Source organism: Phyllostomus discolor, chromosome 4 (genome assembly GCF_004126475.2).
Source record: "Phyllostomus discolor isolate MPI-MPIP mPhyDis1 chromosome 4, mPhyDis1.pri.v3, whole genome shotgun sequence".
Lineage (NCBI taxonomy): Eukaryota > Metazoa > Chordata > Mammalia > Chiroptera > Phyllostomidae > Phyllostomus > Phyllostomus discolor.
In genome coordinates, this window is record NC_040906.2 from 204702981 (window position 1) to 204722414 (window position 19434).

A 19434-nucleotide genomic window follows, 5' to 3' on the forward strand; every position below is an offset into this window, starting at 1 on the left:
GTACGTGGTGCTGGGTCACCCAGAGCTGGGCACCCGAGGGTGCCGGCAGGGGGCTCGGGCAGAGGGGAGGGAGCACTGAGTGCGACACTTCCCAGGGGCTCGTCTCAGCAGGGACCCCACAGTGGACCCCAGCTGGTGCATCAAGGATTGGGGGGGCAGCTGAGAGAGGCCTGGAGAAGCAGTGTCCCCATGTGCAGGAGGTTGGGGGGCCAGCGAGAGACAAGGGACCAGAGGGCACACTGTGCGCAGGCCAGGACTCGCTCCCCAGCATCCCATTTTGTCTGAAAATTCTTTTAATTTGCATCCACAGGCCCATAAGGGGTCCTTCTCCTCAAGTGTTTGTGGCTAAGTGTGAAGCAACCAGAAATGAGGCCTCCCACCAGCGCCCCCACCCCTCCGCAGGGCAGGGATGCGCACTGGCCTGTCCCGGGTGCGCTCGCACAGCGGGAGCCTCCTCTGACTGGCTGGGTCGCCGCACCGTGTGCCTAGTCTCCCCGTCATTGGAAAAACTCGACAATGTAAAGCTTCTACGGTGACTGCACATTCTCTAAAAGAAGATCGGAATGGGTAGAATGACTCAACAGCCTATCTCTGAGAAGGCACATCCCAGCAGGAGGTGCGCTGCTGACACACCTGGGGACCACGCCGCCGCTGGCTCCCGGGAAGGGGGCGCCGGGCCGGCAGGGGCTCTGCCAGCGCTGCTCAGCGCAGGGCGCAAGGAGGGGGCCAGCGCCCCGCCCCAGGGATGGTGCCATGGTGGCCTCATCCCAGTCTTCGACCTTATCAGCTGGGCCCGAGGCTGTCCCTTCTGAGCACTTGTACAAACACACGTGTGTGCACTCGAGGGCATTTCTCGAACAAGCCCTCACGTCTCCCCCACAGAAATACCGACACACGCGACTGTTTCCCTCTCATAATGAAGCGACTCTCAGTTAGCAACCACATTATATATATATACATTTTTTTTAATGACAAAACAGTGTTAACTCTGTGCAACACGTGACTACAAACAATTGAAGACCACTGCGTGACACTACGAGAAGGAATACTAGACGTAGGGTTACTTACAAAATAAGCAATTTTCGATAGAAAAACTAAACATTTCCCTTGGGAAAAAAATTGAATACTTTATTGTTAAACTGGGTGAAAGGACTAGATTTTCTATTAACGCGGCAGAACAGGATCGGAAAGGCTTCCCGAGACACCCCAAGAGCATGGGGACCCGACACTTTCGATGGCTTGGTGGTGGCATTTGTGACCTCCTGGCACTTTCTCTCTCTGAAGAAAACGTTCAATCAAGAGACTAAAATCATACAAAGCAGTTAGTATTTTTCAAACTGGTGCCCAGCAACAAAAATTTTAACACGAGACATCATTCATGGCGCTAAAGTACTGTGTATCAGACACTTGAAGAAGCTACATTCAGAAGCGCCGCGGCAGAGCGGCCCGGGTGTGCCGGCCCAGGTGCCGAGTGCTGCCACCGAAGCCGCCGGCGGGGCTGGCTCCGCGCACCCACCCGGCGGCGCCGTGCCGGGGCCTCACTGTCTGCAGGCCACGTATCTCTCGGTGACGTTCTGCCAGTTGATGACGTTCCAAATAGCTTTCAGGTAGTCAGGCCTGACGTTTTTGTACTGCAGGTAGTACGCGTGCTCCCACACATCGATCCCCAGCAGCGGAACAAGACCTGCCGGAGAGAAGAAGAAAAGTCAAAACTGTCCATCTCCGCTCGAGCACTGCATCTCCTCGACTTCCCCTGTACCCCCGGCGTCCACAATCACCCCGCACGGCACCCTCCCCCACGGCTCGGTCTCTTGTATAAGCAGCGAGTGTGCGTAAGAACGCTCCCATCAAAAGGGTTTGAACTTTAACTCCGGAAGAAAATGTGACTGCTACTAAAAATAATTGAAACAGACCTGGGAAAATCGATCCACTACAGTATTTTAACAGTTGCTCCTAAAACACCAACAGATTTACCCAGGAGCCCGTTCTTGGTCGTCCCCACTGGGGGTCCCAGCGAGAGAGTGGTGCCTGCGGGGGTGCGCCAGGACCCTGCCAAGGTCCTGAGCCCTCCGGAGGGGGGGGGGGGGTTTGCAAGAAACCTGCCCTGCTCCCCGAGGCTAGCGTCAGTCTTGGAGAATAAAACGTTCGGGAGACACTGATGGAAGGAACAGGCTAACAAGGAAAACCGAGGCGGCCTGAACCAGGAGATCCGCAGGGGGTGTGGCCAGGGTTCCCCTGGAAACCTCTGCCCGCCCAGGCAGGCGCCCGCACGGGTGCACCCGACTCCCGGCAGCGCTCAGCACTCACGAAGTCTGAGCTGCTGTTACAAATTCTGGGGCACCGCCCTCTCCCAAAAGAGCTGTTTAGGTTCTAGAAAGATCTGAGCAGGTCCAGGCAGAGTCAGGTAACCAAGTCCCCTGGCGTGTGTAGAGGGAGAAAAGGCGGCTGAGTACCGCTGCAGTTTGATGTGAAGGTGTCCCTTGAGCTTCTTTACATCGAAGGCCACGGCCCCAGCTAACCGCTGGATGACTCATGATTCTTTTTCCTAAAGAGCTGCTAACTCGCCCTGGCTGGCGTAGCTCAGTGGATAGAGCGCGGGCTGCAAACCAGAGTGTCGCAGGTTCAATTCCCAGTCAGGGCACGTGCCTGGGTTGCAGGCCACGGCCCCCAGCAACCGCACACTGATGTTTCTCTCTCTCTTTCTCCCTCCCTTCCCTCTCTAAAAATAAATAAATGAAACCTTAAAAAAAAAGAGATACATTGATTTGTTAAAAAATAATTTAAAAAAATAAAAATAATCCTAAAAAAAAAAAAAAGCTGCTAACTCAACCCGGCTCAACACAAAAAAGGAACGCGTGAGCGCAGCCTGGCACTATCAGACCACAGACTCCGAAACGCCCGGAAAGGCTCCTCCAGGTACTCTGCCACGAGCGCTGGGCAGAGTACCACCCGCGGTCTGAGACGGAGGCCGCCTCCTCACCCTTGCCGTCTACCCAGCCCTAGTTTGTTTATTTCACCTCATGCCATTAGGAAGCGGGTACGAACTCCCTGTCAAATGAAGCGGTTTACGTTTAAGATATTTTTTGTCAATGTTTCTAAAATTGCATGTGTTTATTTTTGCTAAGATTTAAGATTTTCGAACAGCGAGACCTTTGAAGGCGCCTCGGCTCACGCAGACCCTGGGGCGCACCTGTGAGGATTCGCTCTAACGAGTGCGCGCTCATCACGGGCTTGAGCCCTGCGGGGGGATTCGTGTTGGAAGCGAAATTCTTTCTCGTGAGCCACCCCACCCCCCCAGGGCACGTGCGACACGTTTGCAGCCTCACCTGTGGTTCCTTGCAGGGGGTCCTGGTTAGAGCAAGCAGCAATCTGCAAGCGCCCTCGCTCCTTGTTGAAACCAAGCCAGCCCCAGCCTGAGCCCTGGACGCCAGCAGACACAGCGGTCAGCTTCTCCTTAAACTTGGCGAAGGAACCAAAGTCACGGATGATGGCTTCCAGCAACTCCCCTATTCAAAAGAAAAAAAAAAAAAACAGAGAAGTCCCACAAATGAACAGACGGCAACAGGGACAGTATCTTATTACCTACGTGAAAGTGTCCCTGTCAGACAACGCCACGCAGAAGACACACCCAGACCCGGAGAGCCCCCACAGCCGGGGTCACCCGGGCCCAAGACCGTCACCTGGCCCTGAGACCGTGGCCCCGGGCCCTCAGTGTCAACCCACACGCCCGTCCCTGAGGCACAGCGGGCCACTTCCTCCCTCACTGCGCCCCAGCCGCCGGGAAGGAAAGAAGAGTTTCTATTCACGTTCCCGCTCGTCAGAAGTTTTGCTTGGACTTTTCTACCCCGTCTACTCTGTCACGATCCGGGAATAAAGCGTTATAGCTGGAATCTGGTAACTTCTGCAAGGCAGCCGGGATCTTTCCTAGCTCGATGGCGTCAGTTAAAGAGTGACTTCCTCCATCACTGAACTAAGGCTCCCCTTCAAGGGCTACAGCCCTTTTACTCCGCAGTAACACAGACTATAATTCTGCACTGAGCACATGAACTACATCGGCTCGGCCAGACGTCATCACTTCTCTGCTCAAAGTAACCGCCTGTCACAAGCACAAGTGATGGAGCACGGTGACACGGGACACGGGAACGGCAGAGCGCCAACACCCGCTGGCCGAAGAGGGGCGCGCCCGGTACTGCGGGAACTCTCAAAACCGACAGGAGGAAATCACGGTCTGAAGACCTAACCCACGGAAAATCAACTGCCCCGCCTCCCACACTTACTCCCCCCCCACTGGCCTTTACGTCCCAATGCAACTGCTGATTTCAAGTGCCACAGGTGCCTTCCAGGGCACACTCAGAAACACACACTGGCAGAAACCCGAGGAACGTTCCAGAAGCCCAGAAACAAGGCGAGGGCTGCAGGCCAGACCCTCAGCTCTGCACCCCCGAGTCACCTGCAGCGAGCAGAAGTCTCACCTGGGAAACCTGACTCTCCGGGACAACTGACTTCTTATGGCTCAGGAAGAGCAGTAAAATAACAGCAAAAGGCACTACTCTAAGCACCTGGCGTGCAGCAACTTATTTAATTCTCAGAACAGCCCTGCTGTCATCCCCGCATCCCACAGGTGAAGACAGGAGGGCGAGGAACGAATGGCTGTGTATCTCGCCCCGGGTCCCTGGAGCCGGGACCGGAAAGGTCGTCTTTCCTGACCCCGGGTCCTCGGTCGCTCCCTAAGGGACAGTGCCGCACATTCCCACCCCAGGTCGGCACGTGACACTGCGTGTCACAGTGACTGATGACATGAGCCCCTGCACGCACGCTCCACTCTGACCGATGTCCCTTTGAAAGTCACCGCTCGTGACTGCGCCCCTTGCTACGAAGACTGCACCACAGCGACACCTCCGAGAGAATCGGGGTCACGTGAGAACCCCAAAGTCACCCCTATGCTGCACGGTGTCGCTCCGCCCGCACCCACGGACACCGACCTGTGGGCTCCCCGCCGCCGTGGGGGCTCAGGTTTGTCCAGAAGATGCTGTGATTGATGTGGCCTCCGCCGTTGAACTTCAGTGCGGACTGGAGGGAGATCTGGGTGGTGACGTCACCTGAAATATTAAAAGGCACGTACATTTTTTAAAATTCTCACTTTTTCAGCCATTCTATACACTATTGTATTCTTTGTAAAATGTCAGGTAATTGGGTCAGCTTGCCTATAGCACCCTACAGGTCCTCAAATTCTACAATTTCAGAGCTCTACACAGAAAGGCCTTTGCAAAATGCTCTGTCCCAGCGGACTGCCAGGTGGTAAGCGACACATTAAACACCTAGAGGGAGGCCCAGGGGCGGGGGCGAGGCCGGCAGAACACTCAGTCCTGAGCTCCGAAGAGCCAGAGCTCCCTCAGCACAAACACAGGAAGCAGTGCGATGCCACACTGTACGGCCCCACACAGACTGCGGGACGGTCTCCCCTCTCGCTGTCTAGGTGAACAGCTATTCACTGGGAAACGTCTCAATGTTACATCAACGAGAAACGCCACACAGGCAAACTACACTCCTGATTCTCAACCCCAAACGTGCTCCTCCTGCGGGCTTCCCCGCCTCGGGAAGGCCCAGCTGTCTTCTCGGGACATTTCTGATAACTGGGTCATCTCTGACCCCTTTCCCCGCACACCCTTCATCTAACAACCCACTGCATGCCCACCAGCAAGGCCAGCTCTCCCGTTCACACACACACAGGACCCGACCCCTTCTTCCGATGCCTGGTGCAGACCAGCAGCATCCATTCCCCCGCCTCTAGCCCCCAGCGCTCCTGCCACCCCGGGGCATCAATCTCCTGCTTCCAAGTCTGCCCCTGACAGTCCATTTTCAACAGACTGGCCAGGGGACTCCTCTACACCCCACAACGATCGCTGCTCTTCTCAGCGTGAACCCCAGGTCCCTACAATGGGCTACAGACACACACACACACACCACGGGGCCCTCTGCAGCCCCAGGCTGGCCCAGCTGCAGGCTCAGCGCGCTGCCAGCTGAGGGTCCCCGAGGCTTCCTGTGCGGGACCCCTCGTTCCCCCGAGGCAGCCTCAGGCTTCACTCCCTCGTCGCTCCTTCAAGTTTCTACTGCACTGCCAACTTCACCGTTTACGCAGTTCCCCTACTTTTCCTCTCTACACCCCCTGCCATACTACATACTTACTTGTTCACCTGTCTCCCCACCAAAATAAAAGCTCCAGTGAGGACAAAGACTTTCATGCACTACTGTGACCCAGGGCCCAATATATTGCCTTGTATGTAGCAAGGCACTCAATGTTTGTTGATTGACTAGATAATTAAATATATTGAATGTCGTTTCCAAGGTCAAAAAACTATCTGACATCTGTAGTACTCAAAACAAAATGTCACCTTTGAAGACATTAGACCTTGCTAACAAGGAGGCAAAAATATTTTGATGCCTTCCAGAAGCTACAGATGAAGTGAACTATCAGATAAAAATGGGGAAATTCCCTTGTTAAATGAAATGACTTGTTTATTATTCACAAGATGGCAAGAGACAAGGTGAAGGGCACAGAGAACCACCGAGGACGCTGCTCAGAGCTTCTGTAACAGAACAAGCTCGCTGCTGCTGGCCTCCAGGCGCAAATGCGTAAGAAACACCCCTGTTTTCTTAAGCAAGGCCGAGCCTCCAGCTGGCCAGCAATTCAGATAGGAGGGGACCGCGTGATATCTGAACGCACAGCTGATCTTTGAAAGTTTTTTCTAAGATGCCAACTGTCTGCTGTTATGTCTATAAAACAACTTTCTCACAAATCGGTGTCTCCCTTGATTAATTCTTCTTGGAAAGACACCCTGAAAATAAATTTAAGTTTACTAAATTGTGTTTTCATAAGTCAACAGTAACTACATTTTTCTAATGAAAAAGAAACACACTTAATCAGAATTAGTCTAACAATTTCAACCTGTGAAAGTTGAGTTAATCATTTTTTAAATTGTAATAGCCATTTGGAGGACTTAGTATCTGCTTGGAAGGAGGGAGGGCGGCTTTGCTGTCGCCCGGGCCGGGTGGCTCAGTTGGTTGGAGCGTCATCCCGTTCACCATAACTTCTCTGAAGTTCAACCTTTCCTTTGGTTTCACTTCTACCTTTTTTCCCTTCTGTGAAACACAATAAAAGCTAAATGAGTTTATTACTTACACGTGATGAGACTGATGATGTAATTTTACTTCTATTCTTTTGACCCCAATTTTCAAACATGAAAACTCAGCTCTTGCACAATTTTTAAACTGTAGCACTTTAGATTCAAGACAACTCGGCAGGTACTTAATAATTAGTGGGCAGTACAGAATTATAATGTAAAGCTCTTCTTCCCCCAGTGGCTTTCATTAAACAAGTAGTTCGCTGAATCACTGCTTCCATTGCACAAGCAAAGGAGAGAAAGTAAGCTATTTTGAAATTACTGAAGAGAGAGGTTCGTAGGTGTCAGATGTCCTCAAGTAGAACATACTTTCACAACTGGGATATTCCCCAGCCTCTCTACGACCACAGCCTTCCCGCTTCTGCTGTGTCCTGAGTCACCAAAACTTTTCCGGTCTGCAGAGCCTCCCGTCTGTCTGTCGGCACCTGAGGTTTCTGAGCATCAGAACTCAAGATTCCAAAGTGTGGCAACTTCCTCTTGTTTTTGTTTTGCTATTTACCTCACCCACAATCCGGGTGAAATACTGCGTCTTTCCACTAGGTGCCCCCAGTAAGCAAGATTTCGCTGTCAAAAATTTACTACGCCAATTTCATAGGACTTGACATTCAATAAAAATACGTATATTCCAGAAAAAAATATGTTTTTTAAACTGTGTAGCTCACGAAGCCATACCTGTAGTCTGGAGACACGACTGCCAATTATTTCCTCTGCAAACCCCTGCTTAAACTAACAGGCTGAAAAGTGTAATCGTTTTTGTATACAAAGATCAAGGCGTAGTATTCCCACACACACCCCCAGACGCAAAACACAAAAAGTCCACATGTTACTGGTTTTGTCAGCTGGGCTCTTTAAAAAAAAATAGTAACTCCACATGTTTTCATTGAATTCTAAATATTAGTAAACAAAGACAAGCCTGTATCAGGTTCCCACGAATGGATACTTTCCTTGTGGATGTCAAGAACACGTGGAGTGATCTACCAAACGGAGGAGCAGCGTCTCCTCGGGGAAACACGCCCGGCCGCCAGCTTCCCCGAGCGGGGAGCCCGCACCTACCCTTCTGCAGCGCATCCAGGTACTTCTCCTCGGTGACGTTCAGGTTGTTCACGTAGGCCGCGTGGTGCTTGCTGTGGTGAAGCTCCATGATCTGCGCGTTGATGTGAGGCTCCAGGGCGCCATAGTCGTACGGCAGGTCGGGCAGTTTGTGCTTCTGCCTGCAGCCCAGGGACCCCAGGGCCGGCGCCAGCTTCCGGCTCGTGCTGGGAAGACAAACACAGACCGATCCGCTCACGCGGGCCGTCCGCTCCACGCGCGCCCGTCTGCGCAGCCCCGGCTGCGGGACGAGCGGCGCACCTGGGCCTTTGCCCGGCTTGCCCGCTGTCTCGCCCGCCACCTTCTTTAAACTAACGCCGCTGTCCTGCGCCTCGGCAGCACCTGCACGCGCTCAACGCACCCCTGCCTTTCTGCAGGGCCGCCCGCCGCGTCCCCGCCACACCACGGCCCAGAAGGTGCCCTAGACCGCGCCGGGACCCAGCCCGGCAGCTGCCGAGAGCGCCAAAGCAGAGAGACGACCGGGGAGGCGACACCGCGCCGTCCCCGCCGAGGCCCCCGCCCTTCGCCCTTGGGGCAGGAGCCGCGTTCCCGCCGCGCGTCGCAGCCAGGCTCCTAACCTGTACGCTGCGCGGGACAACATGGTGACGCCGACAGCAGGCCTCTCCGAGTCCGAGCCGCCGCGCCGCGCTGACCGCTCGGAGTGAACCGGCGACCGTCGCTGCGCGGCAAGGGCACTGCCGCTCGCCGCAGGCTCCGCCCCCTTCTGGCCGCTCCCACCGAAGGGGGTGTGCTGTGCCGGGGGCTGCCCCGCCCCCGTCCAGCCCGCGCCCCGAGCTCAGGGGCGCGAGAAGGGGGGTCGCAGAGACCTTCTCCAGTGGGCTGTGGGAGCCGCGGTGCCCACCTGCTAAGTTTCCCTACGTGTCACCAAAGGAACGCCGCTATGCCCCCCCCGGTGTCTGATGGTACGGTCCTTAGCTCCGCCTGCGTCGGCACCGCCCTTCGGGTCCTGGAAGAAGACACGGGATGGCAGGGTCTGCAAGTTCGTCCCCCACCCTCCTTCCCTGGTGTCCGAGCTGGGGCAGCCCCGGGATCAGGTGATTTTCCCGGAGGAGACCTCCCTTGTTTCCCTGAACTGCCTAGATGCGCTCCAGCGGGTCGGTAAGGAGGGTGGGTCCAGGTTGCTGGGAAGCTGTAGGGCCATTGCCCGCCCCCCTCCCCCCCAGTGCCGCGAAAGGCCTTTCATTCCGAGAAAAGTGACCTTGGGACCTCCTGCAGGCCCGAGCCCGGCGGAGGGCGGTTACTAAACACCTGAGGCCAGGGACTGCGCCGCAGGGCTCGCGGACATTGATCTCTGTTTCACCAGGAGGATCGGTATCTTCGACTCCAGCCTACGGCCAAAGAGTTCATGGAGGTTAAGCAGGCTGTACTTGTCACACAGTTAGTAAGTAAAAGAGTCAAGATTACAACTCCAAGTTCATACTGTCATGAGTACTAAGACCTACCAGTCAAGTCTTGAGTATTTGTTAGGCGTGACTTCCATGAGCTAACCGCTGGGAAAATATAAAGAAATACAGCAGAAGATTCTTTTTTACAGTGTCTCACAGTCTACTAAGTTGTATCAAATGCTTTATCAACAATTAAAAAAAATTCCTAAGTTGTGTGGGCCCTCCCGATATAGAAGTTAGGACGCCTTTAACACTGTTATCGGCTTGAGTTGGGCCCTTATTGAATGGAATAATATAAAAGGAAATAGATAGTTGGTGCTTAATAAAGAATTTCCCCTCCCGGCAAGATAGCAGAAGGGGCGGGTGGGCAGTGCGAGAGGTTGCTGGAGCGGCTCTGCTTTCTCACCAGGATCTCCCACCTTGAATGTTACCAAATTGCCACCACTTTCACACGAAGTTATCACCAGATGAGCCACAATTAACATAGATACAATGGTCATGTAGCTGATGGGGCATCCAGTTGTGAAAGCTATTTCTGGAGGTCACGCTGTCCGGGTCAAAAATGAACTAGAAAGACATATTACAATCAAGCTTGGATATGCTAATGCGAAGATTTATAAACGATGACTCAGGTTGTCCTCGGCCGAATGTTGCAGACCCTGCGGCAGTAGCACACCTGATGGGTTTCCTACAGACAGCCCAGGGACCGAAGGGAACTGCAAGTCAGCCAGGCACGTTTCCCTTGTCCATTGCCCTGGCCGGGGTATTTTGATGGCTGCTGTGCTGAACCCGGCAGCAGATAAATATGGCTCTTCGGTTGATACCTAGCTGGTCATGAGTCTTGTCCTCAGCCTCAGACTTCTGAACGCCTGGTTGCTATAGAAATTGTGAAAATAACATATATTTGATCCTAGAAAATAAAATTGATTCGGTAAAAGAGAGCCCGGCCAAAGAACAGTGCAGACACACCCTCGCCCTCGTACACAAGGTGCAGTAGCAGAAGGAGCTCCCGCTTTCCGATTTCTGCTCAGCTGCACCACGATATTGAAATACTCATTGTTATTAGATCCTTTGATATCAACGAACCTTAAGCTGACTTTAGGGGGGCCGTGGCTGGTCGGTGGCAGTATTCTAAACAGAGTGTTAAAGGTGGGCCCGGGGTAGAGGTCAGACCTGGTATTCAACCTCTTGTACTTAAAATAGGGTCTACCATAATTGCATACATTGGCGTAATGTGGGATTGAATCCACCAGAAATCGATCATTCCCAAATAATGGCTAACATGTCTATCAATGAAGATTTAACATGAAACTTCACTACAACTAGCTTTTGCTACAGCATATGTGCCACTGAACCTGCTGGAAATAAAACTTTTTCTTCTCATCTTCATCATTCATCTTTGGGTAGCTGTGGGCTTGAAGGATTCTTATGTTACTAAAAACCGGAAGACACAAATTCCTAAACACCAGCTTCCCTTTGCCTCATATTTTATGTTGCTTTAGCTCCACAATTTTGAGTGAAAAGAAATGAATTGGCTCAAATAAAATTATCCTTTCGAGCATGAAAAAAAAAACAAGAATTTCACTTGTTTTCTTCTGCCTCTTGCACAACCCTCTAAGGGTGGTGACTGGGTCTGGACGAGGGAATGGCAAGGGGAACTACCCAGACCGATTTCCCAGCAAGAGGGCCCGGGCTTGCCGGCAGTGGAGAGAATGCAACCCAGGGTGTGTTTGGGTGAAGGAGGAAATTTGGGTGGAAAGCAGATTATGGATGTTCTTAAAACAAACATATGGTTGGTAACAGGAAATTGAGAAGTGTTTTCGCTGAGCACATCAAAAGTAGTTTTTCAGGCAAAATAGTGCAGCATTGATATCACAAGGGCCCGGCTAGTTAGGAAGCTGCTGTATGAATCCCAGCGTTTGGTACCAAGAGCCAGTTTCAGGGGACCAGCTATGAAAACTGGAAGAAAAGGGATTTCTGAAGGATGGTACAATGGAATTCAGTGACAGACCAGTCCCTAATAAAAGGGCTTGATCTCGCTGTGGCTGGCGGGGCTCAGTGGAATGAGCACTGGCCTGCAAACCAAAGGTCACCAGTTTGATTCCCAGCCAGGGCACATGCCTGGTTTGGAGGCCAGGTCCCCAGTAGAAGGTGCACAAGAGACAACCACACACTGATGTTTCTCTCCCTCTCCTTCTCCCTCCCTTTCCCCCTCTCTCTCTAAAAATAAATAAAATTTTTTATTTTTTATTTTTTTATAATTTTTAATTTTTTTAATTTAATTTATTTATTTTTAGAGAGGGAAGGGAGGGAGAAAGAGAGAGAGAAACATCAATGTGCGGTTGCTGGGGGTCATGGCCTGCAACCCAGGTATGTGCCCTGACTGGGAATCGAACCTGCAATGCTTTGGTTCGCAGCCCATGCTCAATCCACTGAGCTATGCCAGCCAGGTAAAAAAATAAATAAAATATTTTTAAAAATAAAATAAAAAGGCTTGATCTAGTGAGAATAACAAACATCACTATCAGGAGACTGTCCTGTCAGAGAGCAGTGATGTGCTTCTTGTTTGTACAGATGATGAGACTTAAATTGGGCCCCAGGACGGGCCTTTTTTCATTTGTTTTTTTTTTTTATTTTAGTTGGTTATATTGATTATATTAGTTTCAGGTGTACAATATAGTGATCTGGCATTTTTATACCTAACAGTGTGATCCCCCCACTAATTCCAGCAATCACCTGTCACTGTAAACCTTCGGGGAGCTTTGCCAGCAGAGCCCCGCATCTGCCACGCATGAGAATAAGTCTACCCAGACATGATCTCTCGAAGGAGAAGGGCCGGGAGCCTTTTCCTCAGTGGGCTTTTATTGGGTTCAGTCTGTGCAGGAATACAGATAAAGCTCATCAGTCATTGTCAGGCAGTAAGGATCAAACAATAGATAGCATACAAAGAACTATGAGGGCTTATTCTGAGTCAGGGTCAGTTGGCTAAAGGGCTATAAAACTTTGGGAAACAAACTCATTTCATGCTTGGACCCTTTCAGAAAATTGAGGGCATTCTTAGCACAGCAGGTTTCACAGGATTTTATGCATTCTTTCTTAGGGCTGATCACCCTAGGGAACCTGCCCGTTCCTGCCCAGGGCTGCACCGCCCTCTGTCATTGTTTCAGGCTTAAGTCAGGCAGAGGAAGTCAGGCAGCCAAGAGATTAGGAGACTTCTTGCAGACAGAATGAGGACTCAGGCTTTGTCAAAGCCAAAGGGCGAGGGTCCATCACCCCCTTTCTCCACAGTCCCCCAAGTCCTTCCCTGGGGGGGGGGGGGGCCCTTCATGACCATGCCTGTCTTAGGTCGTCCCTCCCTTGAGGAATCTTACCTGTCATTGGCTAACCGATCACGCACTGGAGGCCAAGCAGGGTGAAGTAACGGGGGGGTGGAGGCAGCACCCCTGCCAGGGAGAGAAGCTTTGTCTCCTTAGTGGCTTAGGGTCCCAAGGTCACTCACTCAGCCTTAGCCACGGGGGGTTACGGCTTCTGAAACCAGGCAGGGCAGGTCCCAACTTAAACTATCAAAATATTATTGACTATATTCCCCTCCCCTTTTGCATTTCCTTCGCAGGGGAGGAGGAATGCACAGACTGGATGTTCTGATTTACTCGGGTATCGGATGAGATGTGGTGAGACCAGAAAGGGGTAAAGGAGTTGCGGATACAGCAGGTAAGTACAGTACGATGGGAATGAACTATGAAGGGGGTGAAGTACAGTGGGCACAGGGTAAGATCAAAGGTTTAGATGTCCCTTGCTGTGTATTGTTCAAACGAGAATGAGAGAGAGCAAGCTGGTAAAAATATAAGAAAAAAAACTGGAGATAATCATCACCAGGTACAGAATACTGAGTACCTCTAGAAGGAGGGTGGGAGATGAGGTGGAATAGAAATACAATTTGCTTTTTCTATTATAGTTGACGTTCAATATTAGATTAGCTGCAGGTGTACGGCATAGTGGTTAGACATTTACATAGTTTAAGAAGTGACCCCCTGGATGGGTCTAGCACCCCACCTGGCACCCTACGTGGTTATGACAAAGGACGCGCCCTTTTGAACAAGCAACGAAGACCGGGGCGGAGTGAAGTGGCCGTGCGGGCCAAGCAGGAGTGTCTCCAACATGATGTCTGTCACTGGCTCCACCCTCCCAGAAGGACGCCGCCAACCCTCGGAGCATCTGAGATTGAGACCAAGGGTTTTGGGGTATAAGAGGTAGTGAGAAGAAAGTTTTGTGGGTTTTTAATTTTTATTTATTGGTTTTAGAGAGAGGGAGGGAGGGAGGGAGGGGGAAACATCAATTTGTTCCACTTAACTATATGTACTCTTTGGTTGGTTGTTATATGTGCCCTGAGTGGGAATCGAACCCACAACCTTGGTGTATCAGGACCATGCTCTAGCTCAGTGGTCCCCAATTTTGTTGGCACCAGAGACGGGTTTCATGGAAGACAATGTTTCCATGGACCAGGGTGGGGGTGGTGATTTGGGGATGATTCAAATGCATTCATTCAAGCTCACCTCCTGCTGTGCATCCTGGCTCCTGACAGGCCAGCCCAGTACCGGCCCCCGGCCCTGAGGTTGAGGACCCCTGCTCTAACTGGCTAAGCTCCCCAGCCGGGGTGAGAAGGAAGTTTCTTACATTCTTCGTCCACCATCATGCCCCACACACAGGCCTCTTTCCTTTTCGTGCGGCAGCTGCAAGCAGCACTCATTTAGTTCAATTAGCCTGAGGAGCCAGATAGAGTACAGCTGGCTGGGGTCCGTCCCAGCCTCCTTCAGCCAGCTCAGCAAGCTCTCTGCTGCAGCAGGGCACCGTGACCGTGGACTCCCGTTGAATGAACCGCTGAAGACCACTGGCTGGAGGAGGCAGATGTGGGTCGAGGTGAAGTCACTGTGAGCCTGTTACCGACCGCATTCACATCAAGTGACCGAGCCCCAGCCAGTGTCCCACACGCGGAGGAATGGCTTCCCTCCTGCAGAGAGACCTGGAGTCCGCAGTCCAGGGCTGGGATGACAGCATCATCGCAGACTCGGGCTCCCTGTCCTCTGCTTGCCTCATGATCCGTGATAGCTTCCACAGCGCCAGCCATCTCACCTCCTTCCCATGAACAGCGACTCTTGCATGTGACTCGAGTCATAACTCTTGGACCTGAAGCTGGATGCTGCTCCTGGGTTCTCACCTTGGGTCACCTGCCCCTTTCCTCACACTGGCTTTTTGGCCTCAGGGAAGACCCAGCTTCCGGGAGCTGCCCTTGGCATTGGCCCACCTAACTGACTCCACCTGCCCTTGTCTATGGAGAGAATCAGACCTTCGAGCCGTGAACCTGGAAACCTGAATGGAATGGGGGAAGGGCGAAGAGAGAGCCACCCCATATTTAGGGTCCAGCAGGTTCCTCCATAGATCCCTCCATTCAGCCTGCAGCGTCCACCCTGAAGCACCACCATCATCGCTGCGCCAGGTGCGTTAGGTGGGGTTCTCCAGGGACGCAGAACCTATGGGATGTGTAGAGAAAGACAGAAAGAGATGTATCATGAGGAATGGGCTCACGTGATGATGGAGGCCAGCGAGTCCCAAGTCTGCAGTGTGAACAGGGGCGGTTCCAGGGCGGAGGCGACCTGAGGAGGAGGCTCCCCTCACTCCGGGGGAGGTCCGTGTCGTTCCCTGCAGGCCTTCCCGGGCTGGACGAGGCCCACCCACCTTGCGGAGGGCAATTTGCTCTACCCGAGAGTCACTGATGTAAATGTGAACCTCACCCCAAAACACCTCCCAGTGGACACATAAAATTAACAAGCACACTAGGTTAAAAGAACAACAAGGCCAGGAGGGCATTCTACGTAAGGGGTGGGGAGCTCTGTCGGTCATTACACCACACAATTCCAGCTAGAGCACCCCGGGTGCGTCATGGCGTGAGGCTGCGTGCATGGGCACAACTAGGAGCTGCCCAAGGTGAACGGACCCAGGCCACCAAGGCAACGACCAAGCACAAGCATCGCAGGCTGGCTGCCTGTCCTGCCCGGCACGTGCCGGGGGCTGCACCCCACACCGTGGGGTCCACTCTGAAGAACCAGAGCGGGTATGCAGGAGGCGTGGCCTCAGGTACCACAGCAGCTCATGCCAGCACTCGGGCCACTGGGAGAGGTATGCCCAAGGGTCCCATGCAGGCATGTCCCGGAACACCACCGCCACCGCCCTGCTCTGGTGCTGGCTCACGGCTGCATTAACCCTTCGAGATGGGAAATCGGATAAAAGCATGTGAAGCAAGCCTGTGTTTTCACCCTGCGACAGTTAATGTACATGACCTATCAGTGATGTACAAACTGGAAACTCTCTCAATTTCAACATTGACCCTGGACATTCCAGTCCCCCTTGAGCAGACACGCCTTAGTGTTGCCCCAGGCCAGCTCAGGGAGTAGACCCGTTGTTCGGAGCTGCCTCCTGTCCCCACAAGTTCCTTTGTGAAGTTTGAACCCCCAACACCGCAGACTGAGGCTGTGTCTGGAAGGAGAGCCTGCGGGGAATTACGTGAAAAGGAGAACCCCAGGGTGGCCCCAAACCAGTGCAGCTGACACCCTAAAGAGATGAGGAGGGAAGGACACAGCATACACTCGGGCCGCAGGGTGGCCGGGTGAGAGGGTGCGGCAGGAAGACGCCCGTCTGCAAGCCCAGGAGAGAGACCTGAGCCCTGCCGACACTTTGGTCTCAGGCTTCCAGCCTCCAGACCGGTGAGAAAGTGGATTTCTGTCGCTGAAGCCGCCCAGGCTGCAGTGTGTTGTCACGGCAGCCCAAGCAAACTAGCACAGCGGTTCAGCACTTTCTGTAATGCAACCTGCTGTCACAATGTCAGCTACTGTGGAGTTCATCGTCACGGTCACAGGGCCTCCTTCCCACCCGGGCCCTCCCCACCACACTCCCCTAGCACCCCCAGCTCCTTCAAAGGCCTTGCTGGCGGCGCCTGCATTCAGGAGGGACAGCCCTTCTCAGCTGGCTCCTGCTTCGCTGTCATCCAGCCCAGGCACTGGGGACGTCGGCGCCAGCCGCAGTCAGGTGCTGAGAGAAAAGAGGTGTGTGTTCCATCCCGGTCTAGTTCGACTTCATTTTCACAGGCTCTGTACAGGCAACATGCCTGGTTTGGCTTCACCCCCCTCCCCCACCCTGCTCCGGCTCTCGGTCACGTGGGGCCCATGCGCCTGCCCGGGTGTGGCGCCCCTGCCCCTCTGCTGGGGGAAGGACCTTCAAGCAGCTGTGCAGCCACCAGGGTGGCCTGTTTCGTGCTTCCCCCACCTGCTCCCTAAGACCAGCTCGTGGCTCCCCCTTCAGAGCCGTCCTGAGGAAAAGTGGATGCCCGTGTCCTAGTTCACCCCAAATGTGCAGGGGGAAGAGGTCCTGGACCCCCGTTTCTCCAAGGGCACGAGAGGGGAGTAACATGGGAAAGGGGAGAGCCCAGCACTCTGCTGAAGCAAAGCCTCAGACAGCTCCGGCTTCTTCCCCGCCCAGCCGTCAGGAGTGGGGTCACGGGGGAGCTGCCCAGCCTGTCCAGAGCACAAGCCTCCCCACCTACGCGCCAGGCTTTGGGGAATCCCTGGGCTGACTCCCTCGGCTGACTCCCTGGGCTGGAGCTGGTGGTGGCAAAGGCCTGCGGTCAGCACCCTAACCTTCATGCTCCACTGCTCCCCCAGTGACAGCGTGCCGACCCCATCACACCCATCAGGCCTCTGGCTGCTGCACCAGTTGTGAGCTGGGTATGGGACCAGCCATCATCCCCACCCTTGGGAGCTGTGCCACAGTCCCAAGGATCCTGTCACTCAGGAAGTGGTGTATGGAAGAGCTGACAGGACGGCCTGAAGCTACCCAAAGACCTGGGGTCAAAGGCCTGGGGTCAAAGGCCACAACCTGGAGAGCAGGACTTTTCAGCATCGGCACCGTTGGCGTTTTGGGCCAGCCGAGTCTCTGTTGCAGGGGCTGTCCTGTGTCGAGTGGGGCATTTATGCATGTCCCCGGCCCCTACCCGCCAGATGCCGGCGACATTCACCCACCTCCAGTTGCGACAACCAAAAATGTAGTCAGCATGGCCAGATGTCCCCTGGGGGCCAAAATCAGCCCCCCGCCCCCAACATTGAGAACCGCTGTCATAGAGAGAAAACTATGACCGAAATGAGGAGCAGGAGTAGGGACCGAGAAGGGAACAGAGGAAGACGAGAGGCACCTGGCTGCACCCTGAGGCGCCGGGCAGGTGATGTGCAGAGCAGGTGAGGCGCAGGGTTTGATGGTGCTCCAGCTCCTCCATGTTCAAGTCCACCTGGCCTGTACACAGTCCTGGCCCGAAGCTTGGTCTGATGGGCTAGCGCTTAGTCAGAAGGCGAAGGACCTCTGAGGAAGAATTAAGAAGTCCTCCGTATCTGTTACAAAGAAAAACCAGTTAGCAAAACCCGATACATTACAGCCGAGTGAGGCCGAATGATGACAGCGAGCTGGGCGAAAAGGAGAACCGTGGGTGCGCGGTCACACACGCGTCTCTGATCAAAGGTGAACGCAGCTGGGAACAGCTGCACGTGCCGTGTGACCGGTGTCACGTGGACGGCTGCGAGCCGGACGTCGGGGGATCTGGCAAAGGGGGAAATGGGAGAGGGAGCCAGCTCCCCCCCCTGCTGGCGGTCAACAGGGCAGCAACCACACACCTCAATGGTAACAGTAACAGCTCTTTCTTACCGAACACCTACACGCAAGAATCTTGACCCGCTGGTTTTGTTTCATCCTCACGGTTTGCCAAGTGTTACAGGTACAAAGAACTTGAGAAAAGAGGAGGTCTTTTCCCAAGGGCACTGAGCTAGAAACACGTAACACAGGATTTAAACCTGGATCGGCTTGACCCCAGGGCCCAGGCTCTTCCACGCCACCGCGCTGTTCCAGGCAGAATCAAGGCAGGGGTGGGCAAAAGCCGGTTTATAGTTGCGAGTATTCAAAACACGGGATTTATTCTTGGATTATGATTTATTGTATCATTTTTCCATTCAAACAACTGCAAACCCTCTTGTGCCCAGGCCTGCATAATAGCTTTGTGATACAGAGTTCACGTCAACGACTCTCCGGGTGGACAGACGTCCTCCGGTTCCTCCGCAGAGCGGCCAGAGCGGCCCGAGCGGCCGCCGTGGCGCTGCGGTGACCAGGGCCGGGGTGCTCACTGCTGCCGCCAGCAGTCGAGCCGCGCGCTTACCAAGCGTCGGGTGCATTTGTTCCCAAAACACTTAGGCCTCGTTTTACTTACTTCCCGGTTATTGAAATTATGTCATTTCATTCAATGCTACAACTGATTTTAAAAAATGAGTCTGAAAAAGAAAAAGTGATTTTAATGAAAAGCACATGGAACCCCCTGGAAAGACTCCATAAAGGGGAGCCACTGAAAACAACCCATGTTCAGTTAGAGGCAGGCAGAAGAAACGCGGCGGGGTGGGGAAGCGGTTAAAAAGCTAAAGGAGCATCACCCATGACTAGCTTAGCTCAGTGGATTGAGCGTGGGCTGCGAACCAAAGCATCGCAGGTTCGATTCCCAGCCAGGGTACATGCCTGGGTTGCAGGCCACAGCCCCCAGCAACCGCACATTGACGTTTCTCTCTCTCTATCTCCCTCCCTCCCCTCTCTAAAAATAAATAAATAAAATCTTTTAAAAAAGCTAAAGGAGCAGATTGCTCTGCAGGGGTCTTTCGGCTCCCACTCCGCCTCGGAGA

General features: G+C 53.5%; 1 protein-coding gene across 1 annotated transcript; it reads right to left on the reverse strand.

Annotated features, from left to right (window-relative positions):
* Window positions 1-944: 944 nt before the first annotated feature.
* Window positions 945-9055, reverse strand: SOD2 (superoxide dismutase 2). The gene is made up of 5 exons (XM_028509592.2): window positions 8849-9055; window positions 8235-8437; window positions 4983-5099; window positions 3327-3506; window positions 945-1684 (listed from the first exon to the last, which is right to left on the reverse strand). The coding sequence occupies exons 1-5, from the start codon at window positions 8869-8871 to the stop codon at window positions 1539-1541; spliced, it is 669 nt and encodes a 222-aa protein (XP_028365393.1). The 5' UTR covers window positions 8872-9055; the 3' UTR covers window positions 945-1538.
* Between the last annotated feature and the right edge of the window lie 10379 nt (window positions 9056-19434).